Genomic DNA, 25,558 nt, shown 5'->3' on the forward strand with positions numbered 1-25,558 from the left:
CAGAGCCACTTCTCTATTGACAGATCAGAGTGTCAGGTGGTTGTAGTTATCATGATGGCTAATGCTATCTACAGGTGGGTATGAAGTAAATACTCTCAATTCTATTTTCTCTCTTCCTAATAAATGTATTAGTTAAATACATTGAGGTCTCACATGGGGAACACAGATAGAGTTTTAATTCAAATAGTGAACAAAACATCCATGTAAAGAATCAGGCTGTGTACTGTGCACATGATGGTCGTCGGCTCGTTAATCAGTTCTGCTCTTACTCAGCTGCATTATTCAGGCATTACCAAAGAATTTTTGTAGGAAAACTAGAAGAATACAGCATGTAGATCCTTCCTTCTGAATTTTAGACAACATAAATTCAGTATTTGACTGTCTTGGTTTGAAAGATAGGTATCTGCTAGGGAGGGGTGGGGCCTCTCTAGGAATGGGGAATTCCAATCCCTTCCCTCCAAGTTATTATAATTTAGAAGATTAAAGAGGCTTTTCAGTCAGAGCTATGGGGAAAGGAATGACAGTTCTTTACTAGTAAGTATAACAAGACAAACAAACAACAACAACTACAGCATTAATAATAAACAGAACCAGGAACCTTGAGGGGCTTTGTTTTACAGAGCCCGTGGCAGTCTGATCCCTTGGGACCCCGAGAGCACCAGCCTGGAACGGTAGAAAACTCCCGGGCTGATGGCTGGAACAGCGAGGGTCCCCAGCAGGCAGGGGGGTGTCTCGTCAAAGTGAGCAGTGCTGAAGAAGCTGTGACGGCTGGGCAGGGCTGGCCCAGCTCCAGCAGGGCAGGCGAGGAGCTCCAAATTCCTGGGCACACGAACAGATGATGGATGGTGGTAGAATTCCCAGGACTGAACCCTCCGTTAACAGTGGACTCCTCACGGAGCAAGCAGCAGCCCAACCATGCCTCTCTAATGCCCAGAGCAGGAAAAATAAAACCCAGCTCCCCCCAGCCCTGTCCTTTTCCCTCCCCCAAACTTCGTGTGATGGTCTCCCTCCTGGCCATGTCTTTTTGTGTTAGTCAAGTACCCTCTGAGTATCAGCGCTTTGTTTCCTACTAACTTATGGGGAAAAATTCTTTAAGACAAAAAGGAAGGAATCTAATCCCCAACACTAAATTACACTGTTAGAAGGGAGACAAGGATAAAGGCCAAGGAAGGATTCCTGGCAACCATTTTTCAGTTTCAGCATGTCAGATCAAAGTATTGACATATGTGTCCTTAAATCTTTTGCATGTGTATCTTTCACTATTATTTTCCATTTAGAATTCGGCAAAAGCAAAAGGAGGGAGGCACATACTCCCCACGAGATGCTGAAATTATTGACACAAAATTCAAACTGGATCAGCTGGTCACAGTGGCAGACCTGGAGTTGAAGGATGAGAGATTTACACGGTAAGCGAACTCCTTAGGCAAAACAGTAGTCCAAAGGGTCTGTAGCCATGACCCCTTTCTGACCTTTGCTTGTTTGGAAGTGTTTGTGCTGTTCTTATTTACACAGGTCACTGACAGCCTTTTTCAAAGAATGACCTCCATCCCCAAGACACTTCTCACTAGCTTTTAGAAAATCACTTAATCTTAACTCTTTTTACAACAAGATAGAAATCTAAGTGCAAATTACTGTTTAATTGTATTAGCCAAAGAAGGGCTACCTATTTTAAACATGCAGAATTTCTGAAGTTTCTTAATGGCCCAATATTTTGTGTAGGCTGCAAACTTACGCAAGCTTTCTGAAAAATCCAGACTCCTCAAAGTCCCAACTAATTCAAGAAGAAATCAACTAGCTCAAGTACAAATCTGTCATTGTTCAATTGACATTTTGAAAGCTTTTTTTTTTTTTTAAGGGATTGGCATAATATCTGGATTTCTGTGGAGCTCATCACACTGGCTATCCAAACATCTACTCATTTAAGGTGCATGCAGCAATTAATATCTTGTATCTGACAAGAAATCTTGTCATATATATTTATCAGAAGAAGAACTGATTTTTGACTGCCAGAAATATTGATATTATTCAACAAATAAATATAATGGTGATTATCAATAATATGTGACATCCAGTTGTGTTAGAAATATTTGGTGAACATTCTTCACCTGCCTGTATTTTCCCTGCTATGTCATAGATGAAACACTGTGGTAGGCAGGCTCCTTAAAGATGAAAAGTCTAAAATAGTCTTGCCCTAGTAGCCAAATATCCTACTGTTGTAGACGAGGAATAGCTGGAAGATGAAAGGTTGTAGTTGTTGACCTGGGGTTTTTGTGTATGTCTGTGTGTGGTACAGAGTAAGTTGATTGCATGTACAAACCTGTTCAAAATAGAGCACACAAGAATGGCTGCTGGTAACAGATGAGAAAACATACTGGGAATCATCTGGAACTCATTGAGGTAATGGCTGGGGTATGTGCTGTGTGGGCACTTGTTCGGATAGCCAAATTTAATACCTGCTAATAACAGTGCAAAGCATCCTCTGAAGGCAGAACCATTGCCAATGCACTATGGTAACTGTGCCTCAGACAAATGATCTTGATGGATTTTCAAAATTACCTAGTTTCCACATTGTTAGCTGAATAAGAATAGTACTAATATTGTTTATGTACTAAAGTGTTAATGGATTTTACTTCCAGATACTCTTCATTTTTCTTTAGACGCAAGGAGATTTTTGTCATCCAGTAAGTTTTTTTGTATTATTGATGCAACATGGTGTGTTTTCCATTTTGTTCTCTTAACCTGTGTGTTATCATAATATATTGAATGACATAGTTAATCAAAATGAAATGTCAATCCTTGCTGATATTCTAATGATAAACAATGGTATTTTTCATCATGAAATTATGTATATTTTAGTCCCTAATGTTGAGTTAAAGAAGTTCCACAGCTATTTTGAAATAAATCAGAGTCATTTTTAAATGGGAATTATAACACATTATGGCAATATAGCCCTGATATATACAACCTATCCTTGAAACAAAGGTAGTGCAAATGTGACATAAGAAACATGCTGTTTCTTTCCTTTGGAAGTTAGGATATATACATATATTTAATTTTTTTTCCTCAACTGTCTTGTATTTTCACTGTTTCATACTTTGCCCCTACAATCTCAGCAACATATCTGTACAGTCAAATCCTTTGTTGGTTTATAGGTATCATTCTGCCGCTTTTCTGTCTAAATCGTGTGTATTTTAATTTTTACAGTCTCAAACTCTAAAGGGCAATTGAAAACTATACTATTTCATACTTATGTACACTTTATGTTATTTATGCACAGCAAGACCTTTACTGAAAAGTGCTTCAGCAGTTTAAGTTACATCATTGTTGTTTTAATGAGTCAGTCTCATGTTTTGGTTTGCAATTTTCATGTCCTTCCATCTGTATTTTTCTCTTCCCTCCTTCCAACTGATCTTTAATGGCCAAAAGCAAAGACTTTCTGCTTCTGTCATTGTAAGGTACAGGACGCAGCATTTAAAATTTTGGATTATTATTTTTCAAACCGTAGTGGCACTGAAACTACAGCAGGCCCCTTGCCCAGGTGCTTTGTTGAATGTTATGACAAACTGTTGAAGTGCAGACACTAATTGAGAGCTCCTCAGGACAGGATTCATTACATCTTTTCATCTGGAAGATAGAAAATGTCCTGAGGTACTCTCCTAGATAACACACATATAGTAATGAGGGGCAGGATGTCCTTTATCTGTTCAGAATTTTTTAGTTTATTTAGACTTTTTTTTTTTTTTTTTTGAGCCTCAAAGAGTCATTCATTATGTGTAATATTCTGTTCTGGTAAAGTCAATGGCCAAAAGGGACATTTTAGGTGTCTCCAGTGCTGTCTTTAATACAGTTAATCCTTCCTGGTAATGATGAGTTATACCAGGGAGCTGGCAGAAGCATGGCAATGTGTATCAAGGCAGCTTAGAGCAAAACCTAATGACTAAAATGTTTTTGTTTCCTGTTTTAAGACTTCCACAGTTGCACCATGAAAGAACTTTTGTACCTGTTGCCACTGGGGAGCAGCTATGCTGAAGTCAATCACAGTCCCAGTTCTTGTGTTGACCCTATAATTCTCATGATCTGTGGCTAAAGAAGTGACATATTAGCGTGTTTTATTATAGTATTTAATGTTGATGACTACAGTCTAACCTTCACAAATTTCCCATGCATTCAGAATGGGCATCACTGCATCTGCACAACCTATATTGGCTGCATTTAGGCAGCTATCTCAGCTGTGTTTGCAATGCTTGCTGTGTTGAGTTTGTGGCATCTTCCAAGTGTATGTTAGAGGGCAGAGATGGGCAGATTCCTTTAACAGACTGGCATATTTGTACTGTTTGGATAGCAGTAAATCAACTGAAATCTTGTCCAGTTTCCTACCCTGAAAGGGCAGTGGGGAGTTTGTGTGAAAATCCTAGGTGAAAACAGAACAATATAGATTTATTCCCTCTACCTACTAATCATCCCATTCAGCACTCATTTGAAGGGGGTATTTTGAAAAACAGGGGGTTTTGTCACTACTCTAACATTATATTATTTAGCTACTATAAATCAATAAAGGCACACGCTTGCAGCTGACAGAGTTCATCCACAGAAACAAAACGCTCTAGCCTGCTCCATGAGATCCTTCTTGCCTGTCTCTCATCCATTGTCACTTCAGACATTCTCTCATACTTAGTGGATTGCAGCTTATGATCTTGGCTCATGTTCCCAGAAAATTTTTGCAGCTGATATCTCATGAGAAAAACAATAAATTAGAAAAAAATTTCTATTCTGTATGAATGTCAGGGCTTTTCCCCGAGATTCAGGTGGTTTTAGAGTCCTTTGCCCTCTTGCACAGCTCTGTGCCAAACCGATGAAAGAGACGGAGTCTTCACGTTTAGATTTTTCAAGGTTGCATACTTTGTTTATTGTTTCTTATCTTACAGTTTTCTCAGTCCAAATAGATCTTTGCAGCTGCCTGGACTTCTCATGACTCCTCCTGTCCCAGGGCTGTTCTTATCTTTTATACTAATTGCTACGTATTTCTTATTTACCATTTCTTACCAATGTCTATCCCTAATACTAAACAGGTCTCTATTCTGACCCAATCTTCTTGAATTACTTTGTGCCCATGTCACTGCTGAAATGGAGTGAGGGAAGAAGGAGGAGACAATGCCCCAAATTCTCCATCTTGCCCCCATTCACTTCAATGCTAGAAACCTAAATATACTGTTTTTTCACCCTGTGATAAGCTAAACGACTATTTTTCACACTCTTGTGGCCTGTAAACCCTCTCGCAGTGAAGGAAGTTTTTCCCATGGACTGAGATCAAAGCCAGTGTCTCTCTGAGCTCTGGGCTGGGGTCCCAGACACCCCTGCCCAGGTTTCTGACTCTCCAGGGCAACCAAAGGCATGCCCTGGACTCTAACATATGAATATGACTGGAAATACTTTTCATCATTCTGAGATCAAAAATTCAACAACTTGAAACTCAGCAAACGTTCAGTATAGGTTAATCAAAACATTATATTTCACACATTTTAAAACTTCTTTAATATTAAGTGTTTTGCCCTACAAAAGTCAGTTTGAGTAAAAAAAGAGAGATTTAAAAACACCAAGCATTCCATTTTGACAATTTTGAAACCTTTTTAGTGGGTAACACTCTTTTTTTTTTTTTTTTTTTTTTTTTAAACCAGGAAATTAAAGGGAAATTTTTCCATTTCCAGTAGTAGACTTTTAACATAATAAAAATCATTAAAAAAAACCCTATTAATAACTTTAGTGGCTAAAATTGCTAATACTAGCTAGTACATATACACACTCTCAACAAGTCTTTATAAGCATTGAATGTCACTTCAGAGGGCATGCTGGGAATTAAGTCCTGCTGAATTTAGGGGAAAATTAGATCTTATTTATGAAAACAAAATGCTAATTTTGAATGTTTGGGACATACACTGCATTCCATGATGGTGGAGATGGTGTGAGCAGTAGAAAACAACCTTGTTCAAAACATATATAGTCCACCAATCAAAATTGGATTAAACATTGTTTCTTTAAGCACACAATATACATATACTGGATGCTCTCATTACTTGCCTTATTTACAACAGGTCCACAGTTTGCCAAGTCACTCTTCAAAGCAGACATTAATCTTCTGTGAATAGATTCTGTCCCTAAATTTTCAGTGTGCACCAGGTTTGGTGAGATACTAGTAACTCTTCCCTGTTCCAGGTGATTACTTAGGAAGTAACTTCTCTGCCACCCTATTTTTGCAGTGATTTCCACAGCAAGAATAGAAAAGCCATTTAGATCCCTGTCTTGTTTCCAGTCTTTCCTTGAGAAGCTGAACCTTGTGGTTGATTGTTTGAGCCCTTTGTTTCACTCTGAGACAACTTGTCAAGAAAGTCTGATCTTATCTTTCCTATACACTATGCATTGAGTGGGTGTCTGTATTTGAGGTAACAATTTTGCACACACATTTATTTCTATAGATCAGCCTGATATTTTCTTTGTGTAGACAGACCTGTCTTCCTTCGAGTAGAGAGAGGCCTTGCCTTTTTCTTCAACAAATTTCCCTTTAGTAATCAGCTGTCAAAAATAGACTTCCTGAAGTTTGTATTCTGGAGAAAAAGGTTTATGAATGTATATATCCTGCTAAAATGGAAGAAATTACTATGTGTTCTCTTTCCTTAGGCCTTTAATATGTAGGAAGGCTTAAGCTCAATATTGCTCTCAATTAACTTGTTAAAAATTAGTTCCTCTGTTGGTTCTAGGAAGTGTCAGTGGTGCTTATGAGTTAAGCCTTTTGCCTATGTAGTAATTTCTGTAGTTTTCTGGTTGGACAAAGTTTTAATTCCCTGTGGATTTCAGATGATTGACCCAGAGAGAAAGCTGAGTCTCTGTGACAATATGTCTTCAGTTATCACTGCCAACACAAATAAATGGCTTCTTTCTAGCTCTATCGTAAGTAATCTGAGTGGGATCCAGATTTTTGATAGTCTTCAAAAAAAACCCACACATGAAACAATACACTGTTTTAAAAGAAAATCAGATTTAAGGCTATAAGGCATTCTTTATCTTAAAGAATGTTTTTCTTTCCTCATTTGAAAGTCAGACAAGTGGGAATCTGAAATGGTCCAGCTGAAATAGGGAATTTTTCGACTCCATGGCTTGCTTTTAAATTGTGCTTATCAAGATCTAGTGCTATTTATATTTTGAAGTTATATACAAAACACTGGGAAATGTGTGGGACAAGATTACAGATAGATGAGTATTTGTTCATTGACAAAATACTGTAAGATATTACTATGCATTCCAAGTCAAGAGACATAGAAAAAACCTATTTTTTAAGCCTAAGGACACTGAAACTGAGAATTGCTGGAAGTCTTTATTGAGAAAAAAAATTCATCCCTTCTGAAGATCCTTTCACAACAAAGCCAAAACCTTTGCCACAGTTAGACAAGTTAGTCATTAACTTTTTAATAAGCACTTTAAAGTAAATCATTTTATTTTCTGAGCTGCCAAGCCACTGCTATGTGCACTTGCTGCTAACAAAAGTGTGACAGTTCAGTTCTAAAAATCACTTAAATTCCTATAGATAGGTTATAGTGTCAAACCACAGATGCCTTGCTTGTTAAGAAAAACCTTATACTATTGGATCCATGTATCTTCAGCACTGAAACATTAAATGGCCTACCTGGATTGCTTATGTACAGCACAGAATTAATTTTTATTCCCTAATGATCAAATTGCATTTTCTTACTACAAATTATGTGCAGTAAGCTCCTCATTGCTAAAAAATTTGAGAGGAGAGTATTTGAAAAATTACTGAAATGTCAACTGGGACATAACTTTTTTCTGTTGTCCTATGGTGAAGATAGATGAATTCAATAAAATAAATGTAACTTCCATTCAAAGTCTGCTTTATAATTTTGACCTGAAAAAAAAAAGAAAAAAGCCTACAAAAAAGTTTCTGTTCTAGTCAAAGACAAATATATATTTGTATGCAGTACTTTGGTACAGCTATTAATCCTTTTTTGTTAGGAAACTTTAGTTCTATAATGTTGCCAATTACTAGAAGGTAGTTTCATCTGCCACATAGTGGAAACAACTTATGAGACAGAATAAGTATAAGCTACATGTCTAAACATTCTGGATAAATAGAGTGGCATGCTTTCTTATCTTATTGCCTTCTTTCTCACTCTGAAGCTGTCCTTCACTTGTCCTTAGTAAGCACCTTTATTTCTGTGAGTACTTTTAATTCCAGTGAGACTGATCCAGTGAGGCTTTCATAGCTAGCTTGCTTTGTTTTAGGATAACTGTTCTGAAAAGTATGTACCACAAAGGCATCCTTAGTAGCTTTGAAATTAACTTCTCTGATGCTTCATAATGAATTATTCAACAGCTGTATTAATCTCACATTTTATCTCAAATTTAAATAATTAAGAATAATTTATTAAGGCAACTATTTTAAGGCAATTTTTCCTTTTCTACTAAAATTATGACAGCAATAGAGTAGAAATTTGTATTATAGAATACTTTTTGTAATATTTTCTGTAAGAATGTATATTTGGAGGAATAGACACATAAAAGAAGTACTTAAAAGTTTTTTGAAGGAGCAGGTTATCTTTTAAACCAAATTATTACAAATTCTTTACTTGGTCCTTTAGATAAGCTTTCTGAGTCTGAGTGCTCAAAATTTGGTTTCTAAATCCATTCAGAGGCAATTGTGACCAAGTTTCAAGACTTTCTGAAAGTCACCTGAGTATAGATGCTCATGTACTAACTTCATGAAACCTGCTGTGAGATCCAGTTAAAAATTTAATATGTATCACAGTTTTTAAAATTGACATATATAGAAACAGCCATGAACATGTGAAAAAAGAAGATAAAACCAGGACACTAATTTTTAAAATCTTTAGAAAAACAACCACAGCTTTGGTTTCTGTGGAGGCACACCAGTATCGTGATTCATCTGTGACTCATTTTAGATATCTGCTTCAAATGAGATTAACTTACACCTACTTCTCATTGATTATAAAAAAAATCTAGAGTGACTAAGAAATAGGTGTCTGTATTCAGTCAGGTTTATCATATCCTCTGATCCTCTGAAATGGCATTTAGAAGAATGATGTTGTGTAAAGAATGCAAAATGAAGCCTGTCAGTGTGTACGCAGCGGTGTGCAGCAAGTATGGGCTTCCCAGGGCCATGTGAGCCCAGAGCGCTGTAAGGAGTTCTAAAGAAAATTATAGAAACTGTAACTATATTTTTCATATCTGCCGATACCTGAGATAAAAACTAATAAAGACAATAACCCAAGGTATCTGAATTTGAATCCATAAGGGAAAACAATTTTTAGGTACATGGTATTTAATCTAGACCCTATTAAAATGGACAATATTGGTTAACTCTCAGCTTGCTACATTTAACAAAAATCTCTATTTCAGGTTACTTAGTTATAGAAAATCCATCAAGTAAGTTTATTAAAGATTTTTATGTTGTGTTCATCACTGAGTCTCAATGTGTGGTTCCCTACTCTATGTTTATTAGAAAAAACTTCAAGCTGCGTATAAATCATAAAAGCATGACGAATTGCATGGTAACTGGAGAAATGCTTTCTGTCTCTCTGGGGTGAAGCCTGCATGTCTGTGTTTTAGCTTGGGAAGTAATACAGGGTTATTTAAACTCCTCAGGATTTAAAAACCATGTCATTATGAGAATGAGGTCACTGCAATATTCTATACGTCTAAAACCTTGCAATGTGTAAAATGTTTTCTGTCTGACAAAGAAGTATTATGTACCTTAATAGTAATGCAATAATAAGTTTACAAATTTACTTTAATGTCAAAACTTTGCCTTGAAATGCTGTTGTCTATAAAAATCATAGCCTACAGCACTGCTAACACTAGCAACATTTAAAATTTTGTGAGGGGGAACAACAAAGGAGTAAAACGTTTCTATTTTAAGTGATTGAAAAGAAATCAAATAAGCATGCTGTAAACAACTTATAATTTTCTGTCTATAAGTATGTTTCCATTGAACTGGAAAATACTGTTTATTAATAAACTACAGGAAAATAACAAGAATGGCAAAGATATTCCCTATGGGTTTCTAATTCTTATGTCTTTACTTTCAGGCCAATAAGCAAGAAATCCTTTCTACAACATGTTGAAGAGCTTTGCACAAACAACAACCTAAAGTTTCAGGAAGAATTTTCAGTATGTTGCTAGCAGTTGTCACAACATCACAAGACCTTCAGTCGTTTCGTGTGTCATATTTCATGTCCATTTTAAGTAGGCAAGGCCATGACAGACTCTGGCCTTGATAATCAATACCCAATTACCAGGTTGATTGTTTAAAAAGTAACAGTACACTGATTTGGATTCTGCACCCTATACTTCAACCTGGTCAGAATTATTCACCTTAGTGTCAACCAAAGATGACCTTCTTTAGTCTCCAACCTTTCAAGACCACCATATTTATGTTTTTATATATCTAGTGTTGCATATGTAGATTACCTAAGAACAAGTTATTCAGTTTCTAACATATACACAGGTATATTTAACTACTATAAATATGTTTGTTTTCCTGATGTTTATTTTCCTGATAATGACTACAAAAGCAGAGTTAATGTTCATTCTGTAAAATTTTCAGTCCTCAGTCATACTGCTGTGAAACTCAGAAATGTTTTTCTTTCATAGATTTTGGTGCAGAAAATCAAAGGTTTGCACATAGTACTTTGGATTTTGTTCCTCTACAAGTAATAAGTCATATTTCTCATGCTCTTGAGAATAGCTTCCATGTGAATAGCTTCCATTTCCTTACACGAGCACATGAACCCAACAAGCCTGTCTTTCTTTCTGAAAAGAGCCTAATTCTCAAAATATACATTACAGATAATATAATGGATGTATAGTTTCAAATTTAAATCTCAAAGTTTTCACTATTTTCATTAAGTAATATTTTATGGCTATCATATTTTTTTCTCAACAATAACTTCTTGTTATTTCAGAATCTTTATCATCATTATCTTTCTTAACACATAAAGTCATTTGCCAAAAATAATTTGTCACTGTCCAGTGATTTTATTACTTTGGATTTATAAATTTACCATGAATAATTTACAGCTAGATTAACAAAAAGGAAGACTTTACAACTGGCTTTCCTTCTGCTAGATTATAATATTTCAGCTTCCAAGGGAACACTAACAAAAGTGTATAAAGATTAATGGTATTTCCTACAGGTTTTTTTGTTATGCTAATTAGGTAAAATTGGCCTGGAATTAATAATAAGAAGCACCACAAAATTCTCAGAGCAATAAAGCAAGAATAATTTTTCCTAAAACCAGAAGAGTTATTTCACTTGAGCAAGAATAATTATAGTTAAATTATGCACGACTGAACGGATGAAAAGTTTTACTAGCAAATTCACATATTAACATTCATTAGTAGAAAGTCTCTAGTACTACTTTCTTTAAGTGTAGCCCAGACTGGCCAAGCCTTAAAGCATTGTAATGTCTTGAATCTTAACAGTGTTTTATCAAACCAAAATCTTTGCAAACTACTTAAAATTTAGAGAAATACAAGAAGCTGAAGTCTCCTTTTAATCATTTATATAGTCAGACTGTAATAGACAGATTTTTGTGTCATTTAGGTTTTCAGTCTTTTTTCTCTATGAGCTTCAACTTCCATGTTTCAGAGTGTAGTGATATCTTTCCAGATTACTTGTTCAAGGGCAGGCAGAATTTCAAGGTAAGATCAGTCCCTCAATCCAAGTGTATCTGTATTATTTGCAGCATGTCTTAACAGATAAACAATAGGATTGACAGTGCACTTGAAATTACATTGGTAATGACAATGCTTGGGAACAGGCAATGCACCCAATAAGCAAGCAGACCTCACGATCTGCATTGTTTTTATCCACATGCATAATTCTAACTTACATAAATTACTTGAGGGTCCTGCAACATGTGTAGGAAAGATCAGCTCAAGATATAAACTCTTGAACATGATGTAAGCCCATATCTGAAGCACATAACTAAGTGGTGAAATACTGGAACAGGTTGCCCATAGAAGCTGTAAATGCCCTATCCCTAGAAGTGTCCAAGGCCAGCTTGGATGGGGCTTTGAGGGTGGAAGGTGTCCCTGCCCATGGCAACATGGGGTTGGACTAGATAATGCCGATGTCCCTTCCAACTCAAATAGTTCTGTGGTTCTATGAAAAACATAGTGCTGAGTTTGCTTGGGCTCTCAGTCTGTCTCTGGATGAGTAAATTCAAGTTTACTGGGAACAGAATGTGAGAATATGATAATTTACACTAAAAAACAGCTAGTATATTCCTTGTGTTGGATTTGGACTAGCAATCTTCCTGGACAATTGCAAGATATGCTTTGATTGGAAAAGTAGTCTGGGGATAATTTACAATAGGCAGTTTGTTGACAACAAATATGATTTGGAGTTTTCCAGCATAAATGTGAGTCTTTCCATTTCACTTTTGTAATCCATGGACATTCCTGGTTCCATCTAATTTGCTTGGCTGACCAAACTGCAGTGCCAGGACATCTAAAAGAGTCAATCTCGGTTCACATACGAACATGGCCTCTGTGTATATGTGATAAGAAGGGAATCTGGACCTCAGAATGGACCTGGATCCATTTCCTGGCAGAAAAGATGAGTCTAAAGAAACCTCAGGGAGCCAAAGTCACCTCACCGCTATTCAAACTTACAGCTTTCCAGCTGATTCCTGCATCTCTCAATCCTTTTGAGAACTTCTGATTTTCTAGTAACTGGCAAATTACTGAAACAGAAATACATGTATAATACTTGTTTTATGATAAGCTCTGCTCATGAATAAAAAAAATCCTTCAAAGTGTCACCATTGTCACAAAAGTACTACAGTAAACAAAATGCAAATTTTTTATTCCAAATTTTTATGAATTTTCAAAGAAACATGGTTTCTGTGACAAGTTGTTATTGAGTCTGGGAACCCAAATAGTCTTTCCCCAAAACTGAAAATAATAGATAAGACTGAAGTCCCTACTAATGCAGAGAATTGTTCTGGGGCTCTTGAGCACTTGTTCAGCTATGGAAGCACCTTTATGAAAATAACAAGGTCTGTTTCTCTATTTCTCCACTACTACAAAGTGCTGTATAGTGGTGCTTCTTCTACAGTAGTTAACTGGCAAGCTAAAACTCAGAGGAGAGTGAGGCAAATGAGGCAAGCTAAAGTCCACGTGATATGGGATTCTGTGGCCCAAAACACTTGCCAAATTCAAAATAGATATTTTGTGTATGTCCTTCCTTCATGAAAATATTTAATGACAGAAACTTTGTGGGAGTTTCAACTTTCTGAATGAGAGGAATTTTAACATCTCCACCTTTAACACTGTTCTACACACAAGGCTGACAAAATATTTGAATTAACAATGAAAGAAGATCACTGTAATAAAATAGTCCTATTTTTCCATTTTTCATTACCCCTCTCATTTATTTATTTATTTATTAAAAATTTTTTTTTTTTTTTATTTATTTATTTCCTAGGAGATTCCCATTAAATTTTATTAATAAAAGACAGACGGTCTCAAATACCTGGGTAAAAGGGCATAATTAATATTGAGCCTGATAGTAAGGCTATCTGCCCAACTTTAGGAAGTAGCCCATGCAGACAGTAACTGCTAACATTAAAAGACAAATTTGAAGGGATTACTCTGCACAAACAGCAAAATTTTGTATCCTGCTCATTCTAAGCAATAGGTAGACCTCCTAACTGTTATCCTAGATAGATAGGTATAAAAACCAGACTTGTGTATAACGTTTGTCAAATGAAGCAAAATTCTGTTGAATTTAACAATGTGTTTAGAATTCTGGATATTCTTTGTCTTTTATTCTCTTCACAGCAAGGTCATCACTTTAACACATTTTCTCCATTAACAAGTCCTGAAGTTGTTTCCACTATTTTAATCAACTTTGTAAAATATACCTGTTTATGCACATGAACATCCCCATCATATAAGTTTTTCAGCGTGAATGATTTATCCATCTCTGTCCTCCAGTAACAGAACTAATGGCCAGTTATGAAACTGCAGTACAACCCAAAATAACTTTTCCCACCCCTTTCACAATCAGTCCCATGAACAATAACTAATTGCCAGTTGTCTCAACTGAGTTAAATTCTCTTCAGTTCTCATGCAGTACCACAAACTCTCCCAAGCTACAGGAGTCAGGAAAAGGCATTATTCAAGACTAAATCTGAGTCAGTAGGGCATGGTAACCAAGCATGTGACTTAATGAAATAAAACAGAAAACTACAAAAGGTGATAGACTGACTTTATCCAGGCTTTTAAAGGTGAAAGTTCAAGTTAAGTTAAATTGTTCTAGTTGACAGCATTGTCTGCAGTGCTGCATCTGACACTGCTGGTGAAACTGGGGTTGACAGTGAGGTGGGAAGCTCTGTAATACTTCCAGCTGTTCTTAGAAATGCACTGTGGCAGAACTGTAGAATTTTTTCTCCTGCTGGATGATTGTGTCATATTTTAAATTCAAGTGGAAAACTTTTCCAATAAACATTTATTCCTCTGCAGGAACTTCCCAAGTTTCTTGAAGACCTTGCTTCAACGGATGCTGATCTGCCTTGGAACAGGTCTAAGAATCGTTTCCCAAACATAAAGCCGTGTATGTGTGTTTACTGACTAAGTCCTCCATTTTGCTCTTTACTTTCAATAGTGTAACAAATATTTGGAATGCAAGTGTATTTTTGTTTGTTCTGTCTTTGAAATAGCAGTACAATCATGTCCACATTATGAAATAATTTTCTGTCAAGTAATCCGTCTTCAGTTTGTGGCTTTTTTTAAAGACCCAGTTTTATTTGCAAGTAGCTTTCAACTTGCTCTCACAAGCTTTAAGATGCAGGTGCAAGAAACCGTAGCCTCAATAGTTTCTTAGCTTTGTAATTCAAGCCATGTAGCAAACTCTTTAAAATTCTTCCTCATTGTTTCCCCCCCCCCCCCCCCCCCCCCCCTTTCTAGTAAGAAGCAAATTTTAAACATATAAAATCCACATGTTTGTGCATTCAGCTATGTCAGGAGTCTGGATATGCTTTCTTGTATGTGTATATGTGCTACAAAGGTTCCACAGAAGATCAGAACAACTGTATGATAACTTATAAGCCCAGGCTAGATATTATCACAGGAGACAGGAGTCTGTCTCTCTATACTCAACACTGCTTCATTTTTCAGTTAATAAGACAAGAAATGTCATTATTATTTTAGGCATTAGCTGTGATGTGAGATGGAGTGCATGGCATTCCTTGGTTAATAATGCTACAGTCTGTGCTATTAACTTTTTAGAGCAGCTGTTCCTGCAATCTACTGCCTTGTTCAAGACATATTCTAAGTTAGGATCACTAAAAATTTATCTTCATGACAGACAATAAAACATTCATAAATATTTAACTTTTTATTCTAATGTTCTTTACAAAGCTGAGGACCAAACACCAAAATTCTGGTATTACACACAAGATATGTTTCTTGGTTTTTGTAATCTCTGCATATGTACTATGGGACCAAATCTGAAACCCAAACTTTTTTTTTTTTTTTTTTTTTTTTTTTTAAATAATGACTTAACCTTATGTAAAAAAAGTAAAACTATAGAAAAGTGCCAGAATCTGGCTCAATGACCTGGGCAGCAAGTATGTAGAAAAAACTATCAGATCCCTGCCCTCTGATTCACAAAGAAGTTTTTGTGCTAGAGCAGCATGGCTTGTAGTATGCAGGCTCCTTTTAGATACAGAATACTGCCACATATACATCAAATTGGAGGTTTCAGCTCATTCACCATTTAAATGAAAAAGTATTATGTATTGTCATTGCATGTCTGGAACATTGAAGAAAGACCACACAGTAATTGAAAAAAGGTTAAATTACCTTTGTAATTATTGTTCTACTCTGTCAAATATTGTTACTGTTAATAACAGTATTTTTGATTTCTTAGCACTCCAGGAACACTTTTTACATGTTTTATGGTTTTTGAACGAATCTTTTCGTTAACTAGACTTTACTTCCGTGATAGATAATAACAACAGAGTAAAGCTGATGCCTGATGCTGGTATTCCTGGATCTGACTACATTAATGCCAGCTATGTGTCTGTAAGTAGAAAGTCTCTCAAATTTTTACCGTATTTGTTTTTTGGTAAGAGAGTAAAAAGATAACTCGCAACAAAAACAGGGTTCTAATTTTTCTTTCATTCACTACAGCCACTATTGCCATGATATTGTTCAAGTGACCCCTGTGGCACTAAACATGACATGTTAAAAATATACATATCCCATTTTCATTGCTAAGCAATGATTTCCAGTAATAATCAAAACTGTGTCCAGCAAGTTGCTTTTTATAAATTATCTCATACCATTATCATAAAAGGCAATAGTGGAACTCCCACTGAGGTCAGTTGTTTAGACAGGGGTTATTTGATTCAGGATTTAAAGTTGTTGTATATGTCCTTTGCAAGGACAATGCAAAGATAACTGAACCAAAAACTTTCATAGAAATGGCCAATAGTTTTGACATGCTCCTTATTATTTTTTGAAAGTTATGATGGAGAAAAATGAAAGTAGGCTTCTTGAAGAAGAAAGTAATGCTTTATTTTTCATCCTCATCTTTCTTCACAGACTCTCCCATTTTCTTATTGTGTGCTCAGTAAATTCTTCATCTATATTTTAATCTCATTTTTGTCCTGTTGAAGCTCAAAGTATAAATTATAGTTATGCATCTAATCTCTTCTATCAGTGGCTGGTGATCTTACGTGGGGTCAAGGGTTGATTAACATTGAATACTTTTCGAACGCAGCAATATATGGAGAGTGTAGTCAAAAGAGATGACACAAAGGAAAGTAGAAATAGGTATTTGCAGGTATCTAAGAGACATTACAGAGAATAAGCAGTAGAGCTGAGAGGATCTTCCTTTCTTATTAGCATATGGTATTTATTCCCATTATGTCTTTGTTCTGAGAGTTAGCAGATAGGAAGAACCATGCCACCTGATGCTGGAACTATACACAGAATGATTGAGAAGAAAAGCAGAGGCATCTTGGAACATGGTCTGTCCTTTACCTTTCCTGTTACTGACAGGCCAGGTCTTAGGCAGGCCATTATGTCTTTGTTCTGAGAGTTAGCAGATAGGAAGAACCATGCCACCTGATGCTGGAACTATACACAGAATGATTGAGAAGAAAAGCAGAGGCATCTTGGAACATGGTCTGTCCTTTACCTTTCCTGTTACTGACAGGCCAGGTCTTAGGCAGGCCATTATGTCTTTGTTCTGAGAGTTAGCAGATAGGAAGAACCATGCCACCTGATGCTGGAACTATACACAGAATGATTGAGAAGAAAAGCAGAGGCATCTTGGAACATGGTCTGTCCTTTACCTTTCCTGTTACTGACAGGCCAGGTCTTAGGCAGGGAGCAACTTCAACAAAGCTGCAGCAAAAGCCAGCTAGGGAGTGTTCCCTGCTGAGATTTCGCTTGTGTGCATACATTTTGGATGATCATTCATCCGTGAATAGACAATTCCAGTGTTATAGTTTCTCAAGGCTAAAGTTTTGCCCTTTACATGCTCTCACTTTCCATGTTTGTTGATGTATCAATACATAAATGCATATAGCTGTAAACATACAATATGTATGTGTATTCACATACCTAATTACCTAGGCCTATTCACATATGCACACTTGTAGAGAAAGGAAAAGAGAAGACTTGTGCACAGTTTTAACAAATGGGAACTCTGCTGATACTTTGACTTTCATTGGTTAAACCAAGTCAGTAACTGGACTGTGAGCTTTGAATCCCTGAATTATAGTTTCTCACCTCACTCTTAAACTAAGGAGGATTAACATGGTTTCTCACTGCCACCTGTTCTTTATATTATAGATGGAGTAAGTACACAGGCAGCTGTGAATTATAGGGCTATAATTCCAACAAGAAGGTTTGGTACTGCTATAAACCACTGTGTCAGTTGTCCTGAGCAATAAGCACAACACTGTGATATTATAAACCACTAGTTCTATGGCATAAATTTATTGCTATTATTGCTATTGTTATTTTAGACTTTCTGTAGTACATAATAGTTCCTGTAGGTATACTTCTTTTCTAGGAGGAACCAGATCCATGTGAAACCATGCCCTCAGCATCTGTAGATTTTTTCAATAAACTTCCTTCTTCCGAAGTTTTAAACCAATTTATAAATTAACCAAAGAGCAGAAGCCAACACTAAAATATAAGTCAACACATTCAGTAGCTTTCTTGAAGACCTTTCATCAGAGACCATTTATTTCAGTAAGCTTCAGCTCCATGTTACAACAGATCCCAGACAATTGCCAAAGAACAAGGTCATTAGTGTGTGTATTGCTTGCACTGGCTCTCAGACTGCTCTTTAGTTGTTTCCCTGGCTCCACTGCTCCTTAGCATTATTTAATTCTACTTTGTTGGCCAGCTCTTGATTAGTTCTTGGTGGCCTCTGGCTGGGTCTGCAGTAAGTATAATACTAAGGCTTGGATACTTTTAAATGGGAATTGATGACCTGATACCCCTGTAATATCTCTGCTAAATGCGTTTCCATTACCATGGCACTTCCCATTAGTAGAGTATTGGTTCATAACTGTACTACAAAAAATAAAACATTTCTTTCCTAGTTTTCCAAGGCAGCCTGCCATGCAGTGACTATCCAGGCATATGCCAATTCGCTTAGTATGCCTGACCAAGTTTTAGCCTTAGGCATGGCAGATGCATGCACAACTATGAGTCACAGGAAAACTCTTTTGTTTCCTTGCCAACCATTATATATTAAACATTTTCTCTTTCCTAGGGTTATTTATGTCCAAACGAGTTTATTGCAACTCAGGGACCATTACCAGGAACAGTGGGTGATTTCTGGAGAATGGTGTGGGAGACAAGAACTAAAACACTTGTGATGCTCACACAATGTTTTGAAAAAGGACGTGTAAGTTACCAGTGAACCAACTGAAAGCATTTGATATAACTGGAAATTTTGTATGTAGTTTCTGTCAAGATTATAACATGATAATTGTTAACTAATTAGTAATCATCTCCCTGCAGATAAGATGTCATCAGTACTGGCCAGAAGATAATAAACCAGTGACTGTGTTTGGGGATATAGTGATTACTAAATTGATGGAAGATACTCAAATAGACTGGACCATCAGAGATCTAAAAATTGAAAGGGTAAGTCAGTGTTGGAGGTTGATAAAAAAGAATTATCTAACACCCCAAAGAACATCAGATATGCTGTATCCCACCCAACTACTCCCTCGATATTATTCTTTTAAACTTTTAGTGCATATGCGTCATACTGCCTGGTTGTCTTGTGTTTTATTTTCACTCATGTTTTATGTCCTGAGAATTTCTCTCACAATGAGCTCAGATATTTGTGCAACATGCTATGAAAAGCTTACTAAGGTTACTGAACTTCTGGTCTGGTGGGAGATGAGGTTTCTAGTTGGGCACCTTGGTGTCTGTTCTAGGAAGAAGTAATCCTAACCATTCTGGGATCAGACAAATCCCTTTGAATGTATCCCTCTCAGATTAAAGGGCAAGATTCTCTGGTGCAGCTGTTTTGCATTGTACCACCAGCCATTGGCCTCCACCCCCAGGAGATTCACCCAACATAAATGAAAATCATCAGTATTACTCCTACTCTTTATGCTGGGAAGGGGGAGTAGCGATGTAGCAGACATCTTCACCTTTGTTATGACCCACAACTACTTTCCAATGCTTTGGAAAAATTATAACCCAGTATAGTGTCATGTGCTCAAAAAGCAATCTGGGAAAAAAGACCCGAAATTAAGTCAGCTTTCTTTTGCACTCCCAGCATTGATCTGTGTTGTATGTAGTGCAGCCACACCTTAGGAGCTGAACTTGGTTGTCCTAATGCAGGTATTACCATCCTGAGTGGCATGTGACAAAGGGCAGACAGCAGGTAGGAGCTGCTCTCAGTTGTCACTCCATAGGGATATGTTGTGCACACAGTGGAGAGAAACTGAACATTTAAAAATGACTGAGAGAAGATAGACCTTTTTTTCAGCTAAAAATAGGACACAGAGAAACAAGACTGGGAAAAGGACTATTTAGAATAAAAATGACTGCCAGCAAAATGCCAAGTCACTTGTGTTAATGAGGGCGAGGCTGAAAAGAAGATAATCTTAATTGACTGGATGAGCCATTTACTGTAGCTGAACTACCCTGCACAAGAAGCTATGCCCTTTATAAGCATGTCATTAAATGTGCTGTATTGCTGGTTTTAAGATTGTAAGTACATTCACAAGTGGGTGGATGCTTGATGATCTTCCAGTGAAGATTAAAAAGCATATGTGAAGCAAATAACTCAAAATCATTGCCATTCTGCATATAAAGTAATTTCTCTTCCATTTGTATGTTTATCTGTTTTAAAAAAATCATACAACTACAAAGTAGTTGCTACACATAATTGTTCACCCTTGTTCAATATTTCTTGCAATATGAAAAAACTAAGTGATTGGTTCAAAAGAGATTTAAAAAAATAGAAACTAGTTCATCACACAACAGCTTATTAAACTCTGGTACTCCTTGCTAAAGGATATCATGAATGCTAAAAACTTACAGGGATTCAAAAAACCTGCATAAATTAGTAGAAGAAAATACTGATGAGTGCTGTTATATTTCTATTTACTGTGTCTCACTGAGACAGTTCACAAGCCACAAACCATTAAGAATGGAAAGGATATTGTAGGGAACTAGAGATTCATTGTTGTCATGTTTTATAATGTTCCCTAACATTTTTTTTCTTGAGCACTGTTGGAAACAGCATATTGATGTAGACAGGCTTTTGGCATGATCCTGTTCTTTCATTTTTACATCCTTCAAAAGTAATATGGGTATCAGATCAAAACCTCTTTTTTGAGGTAACTGTTGCTGCTGCTCTGATTGAGAGAGCATGAAAGAAAATACATCTGTGTTTGGCAGTGTATATGTGTTTGCTTTTACTACGTTGGATCAGTCTTAGAGTGGTAACCTTTTCCTGAAAAAAAAAAATGTCATCCCAGCTCACTAAACCTCCAAATGAGCCATAGAACCTTCAGCCTGCAATCTAGCAATTACAGATATAATGACTAAAGTCAAATGAAGAGTGACCACTGACGTCATTAATATTTCCTGAAAAATGGACTTGATGCCATCCCTCAAAAAACTTGCCAGAATTTCTTTGCACAACAAATTATCCCTTCATGCCAGTAATCTTATAATTATTATGCTAGTATAAATTTATTTTTTACAAGAAATTACAGAGAAGGTTACATGTACCTTACTGAATCTTCTGTAGCATCTCTTCTATAAAAACTGCATTATTATGTATTTTTTCAGCATGGAGACTGCATGATGGTGCGGCAGTGTAACTTTACTTCTTGGCCAGAACATGGAGTCCCTGAAACTACTGCACCAATTATCCATTTTGTAAAACTTATCCGTGCAAGTCGAGTACATGATAACACACCAGTGGTGGTTCATTGCAGGTAGGCATATTCACCAAACCATCATAGTAATGCACAGGGAAGTTACCAGAAGAACAACCACGAAGACTGAATGCACAGATATGGTTCTAGTATGGACCGTGATGAAGGTTTCTCTAGAAGTCCTTCTTCTTTCTAGAAGGTAAAATGCCAATGACTGTTCTTCCATTTATAGAAATCCATTGAGGTGATGTCAGGGAAATAATTGCTCCAGCAATTACCATAAAGTACTGCTGGATTTTTTCTCCATTTTTCTCCCTAATCATAGGAAGTTGAATAGCAAATGACATGTGTTGGTTTAAATTACTTCTATTATAATTATAGCTCTTCTTAAGAAGCAAGTATTAAAAAATGTATTTAAAATGTACATGTCACATACTATAAAGAAGAAACTGTTTGAAGCCACAGAGAATGACAAATGGAAATAAGGGCTTGCATAGGCCAAATTTCAAACTTGAATGCCTGTAAACAACTAAAACCTATATTTAGGCTCTTAAATACAGGGTCTGGTGGTTAGAGGTGTTCAGCTGTCATAGTTTCCACTGATTTCATTAATACCTTTAAACTTCTATTTCAAAGAGTAAGTGTGTGGGAAGGCCTAAGTCTTAAGGAAACCAATGAGTGTGTTTGCATTTTTTGTGCAGGTCAATGCTCCCACTGAATGAGTGGGCTTGCTTCATAAAAGGGATCTGAACTCATAGATCTTCTACTGAGTCTTTGCCTCATTCTCACTTGGTGTGAGTCTGGAAATAAGTGGCAACAAAAGATGGCTTTGATGCTACAAAGCTTTTCCCAAATCACTTTATCATGCATAGGAGTTCTTTTCATTAGTCCTCAGCATCCTATCAGTGCCACCCACAAAGGGTAGTAAAACCTTATTTTATATTGTTGTCTGTGACGAACATTTCCCTCTACTGCAAGGGCCAGAGAGACTATGATAGGAGAGAACACCATGGTCTTCATGTTTTCAGGACACCTATTCTGTGGGGACTCTGCAAGGAACCCAATATTTTTTCAGAAGCAAGATGTGTAAAGGGGGCAGTGTGGGCCTAATACTCCACCTGTGCTCAAATTCCTGATGGTTATAAAGCATTACTGTGTATTCTCATATCCAGAAAACTCATTCATTACTTATTGCTCGTTAGATATTGCAAGCTCAAGAGTTCTGCTACATATCACTTGATTATCTGCAGTGATATACCCTGCATTTTTTACACCAAATGCAGAGAAGTCTGATAGTCATTTGGAAATTATCCTACTCATTTTAATACCTTGAAATAAACCACTACCTACCAGCACATCTTGCACACTCTTCCTCCTTTTAAAAGTATTTCCATATATTTTTTTGCTAGATGCCATGTTGTTTTGTCTCAAATACTAAAAGTATCATGGAATCCCAGTGAATTTTCACAAAATCTTTTGATTTGTTTTCCTCTCAATTAATGAGCTTTAGGAAGCTCACAGAAAAGCTATAGGATCTTTTTTTCCACTCAAACAGGTTTGGGTCATATGAACATATAAATGAGTAATATCTCATTTATCTGAGAAAATGAGAAATCAAAAACCGAAAATGTAAAATCAAAATTAGAAAATGGCTCAAAGCCAGATTCCACTTGATTCAATTCAGAAAGGTATTCACAAGACGTTAATACTGAAAAAAAGATTTAGGTTTTGCTTCAAAGGTTTTTCTTTTCACATTAGACAATTTATCCAGAATATTCTAAGAAAATGCTGATATTATTAACATAAAAGCTTTATTTTATCTTGTTTATCATGTTTGCAGTGCTGGTGTTGGAAGAACAGGTGTTTATATTGCACTTGACCATTTAACGCAGCATGTAAATGACCATGATTTTGTGGATATCTATGGACTTGTAGCTGAGCTAAGAAGTGAAAGAATGTGTATGGTACAAAATCTGGTAAGATTTATCTATTCTGTTCCCTTCTTGTTGAAAAATTAGTCATCTCTTCATGTGATCTACCAAACAAGGCTAGAAAGCTCCTAACAATCAGCTGTATAACACATTTTCTACTAAACCCTGCTTTTATTTATTTCAAGCATTGTGGAAATATGTTGTCTGTTTCCACTTAAGTACACTTAGCCAGAAAAGCCTTGACAAGTGCTGAAAAGAGTGCTATTTATTTTTAAACTTAAATAATAATTTCTTAGTCTTTAAGAAACTTTATTTCAAGTTTTGGGTGCAGAAAAATTGTAAGAATAAAAATGGATTTACTCATTCACTACTTTATTTGACTTTATTTACTATTTAAGTGTATTTTTGTGTGTGTGTGTGTGTATGCATATGTGGCATAGTGCACCAAACTTTAAAATCCTCATTTACCTTTGAACTCATTATTGATTCCTTGATTCTTTTTCAGTTGCTTCCAATAAAATAGTACATATGGATGGATTTAATCACAGATTTCAAACTGTTCAAAATCAATAGTGGGTTTTGGGTCTAAAAAAGTACATTTCTTGCAGACTTATTTTGTGTGGATATAAATCAGTGATGACCTCCTGGTGAGGAAGACTTCCTTTTGCTCTATCTGGAATTCTTAGTATATGCAAAGGAATAATAGAAGAATTTAAAGCTGATCCTAAATGCCCAGTGCAATGGAAATCAGCTTTATTTGGATAAGGCTTTTGGCCTAAGTCTCCTGCAGGCCATATCTAACCCATGTCTAACCCAGGGCAGCCTGAAGCCTTTGAGTCTACAGCATGACTTAGCAACTTCTCAATATGGACAAGTAGTTTCAGGATGAACTTCCACATGACTGATGGATTTAAATTGATTTTAATGTAAGGAGACTTGCTCCATTTGGAATGAAATTCTGCTATTCCGTATCACATCAGAATATGTAAAAAGTGTGTCACAAAGCACTTAACCCTTCTTCAGAAGGTTTTATGGGACTTTCTGGTGATGTTCTGACATGATGGACCTTGTAAGGTGCAGTCTGGATACCATGTGCTCTAATTTTTTCCTTTTAAAGTCTTGATGCAGCTAAATAATCACCAGTACTTTCTTGTGATGATGAATTCTGGGAATACTTTTTTTCTTGTTTTTACATTTTTGATTAGAAGAAGAATCATCTAGAAATAAATCAAAAACTGGAAGGCAATTTAATGGGAGTACTCCTAAAATAAAATCTTCAAAACAGTGAGACATTTGATAATATCACTGTATGTTTTTAAAATATGCATAATTTTTATGTATCTCTTAATTTGAATGTTTTGGCAGGGGTTGGGAAAAGCTGTGCCAAAATGCAATACAAGATGTTGGTGTCAGAGTTCAGATTTCCTAACAAATCAAGTATCCATCTGTATGCTAGCTGCAAAATTCTGAGATAGCCTGTTCTTCATCCAGGTCATTTCTAGATCATATTTGCAAGACTAAAAGTTGGATCATCAATCTTGTAAAGTTTTATGGTGGATTCAAAAGTCAAGCTATTCTGAGAGTTCTGTTATAAAATACTGTTGAGTTGCCTATTAATCAGATTTTATGTGATTAGCACAGAAGATATAAAAGAGAGGATCAATTCCTTTCCAGAACTCAGTATAGAAAGTCCTCAGGCAAATCGTCTGTAAGATCTATGAGTAAAATAAATAAAAGCTGATTGTTCTTAGACCTGCAGGCTTTAGAGGGCCTATAAAAAGCTGCTTTAATTACCTGGAGTTCTGGAGCTGTGACAGTAAAATTTATCCATGTAAGAAAATTTCTCTCATACATCTGAAACACTTGATACACAGCTCAGAGCAATTATTGAGCCAAAAAATTACATAAATATTTTTACCTGTGCAAAAATCAAGGGTGAGAGTATGATTTTGGTGTAGATATTCCAAATCCATCTCAAAAACATCCTGGGCAACATGTTCTAGCTGACCCACCAGCTGGTCTCATGAGGTCTCTTCCAATCAGAATGTACCTGGTTTATTTTCTGCATCTGCATATTCAATATCTTTCCTATGTAAATATATGCTTGATTCATTTATTATATTTCTATCTGTTTTAATTCCTTTATTTCATTCT

General features: G+C 36.2%; 1 protein-coding gene across 1 annotated transcript in view; it reads left to right on the forward strand.

The window, feature by feature from the left end:
- Positions 1 to 25,558, forward strand: part of PTPRQ (protein tyrosine phosphatase receptor type Q) — a 105,108-nt gene that overhangs the window by 78,359 nt on the left and 1,191 nt on the right. Inside the window, exons 35-43 of the mRNA XM_058420365.1 lie at positions 1,278 to 1,406; positions 9,427 to 9,453; positions 10,116 to 10,197; positions 14,560 to 14,650; positions 16,046 to 16,122; positions 18,836 to 18,970; positions 19,087 to 19,212; positions 21,385 to 21,533; positions 23,314 to 23,449. Of these exons, the coding sequence (XP_058276348.1) occupies positions 1,278 to 1,406; positions 9,427 to 9,453; positions 10,116 to 10,197; positions 14,560 to 14,650; positions 16,046 to 16,122; positions 18,836 to 18,970; positions 19,087 to 19,212; positions 21,385 to 21,533; positions 23,314 to 23,449 (952 nt within the window). The remainder of the gene's footprint in view (positions 1 to 1,277; positions 1,407 to 9,426; positions 9,454 to 10,115; positions 10,198 to 14,559; positions 14,651 to 16,045; positions 16,123 to 18,835; positions 18,971 to 19,086; positions 19,213 to 21,384; positions 21,534 to 23,313; positions 23,450 to 25,558) is intronic.

The sequence above is a fragment of the Hirundo rustica genome, chromosome 4 (genome assembly GCF_015227805.2).
Source record: "Hirundo rustica isolate bHirRus1 chromosome 4, bHirRus1.pri.v3, whole genome shotgun sequence".
Taxonomy (NCBI): Eukaryota; Metazoa; Chordata; class Aves; order Passeriformes; family Hirundinidae; genus Hirundo; species Hirundo rustica.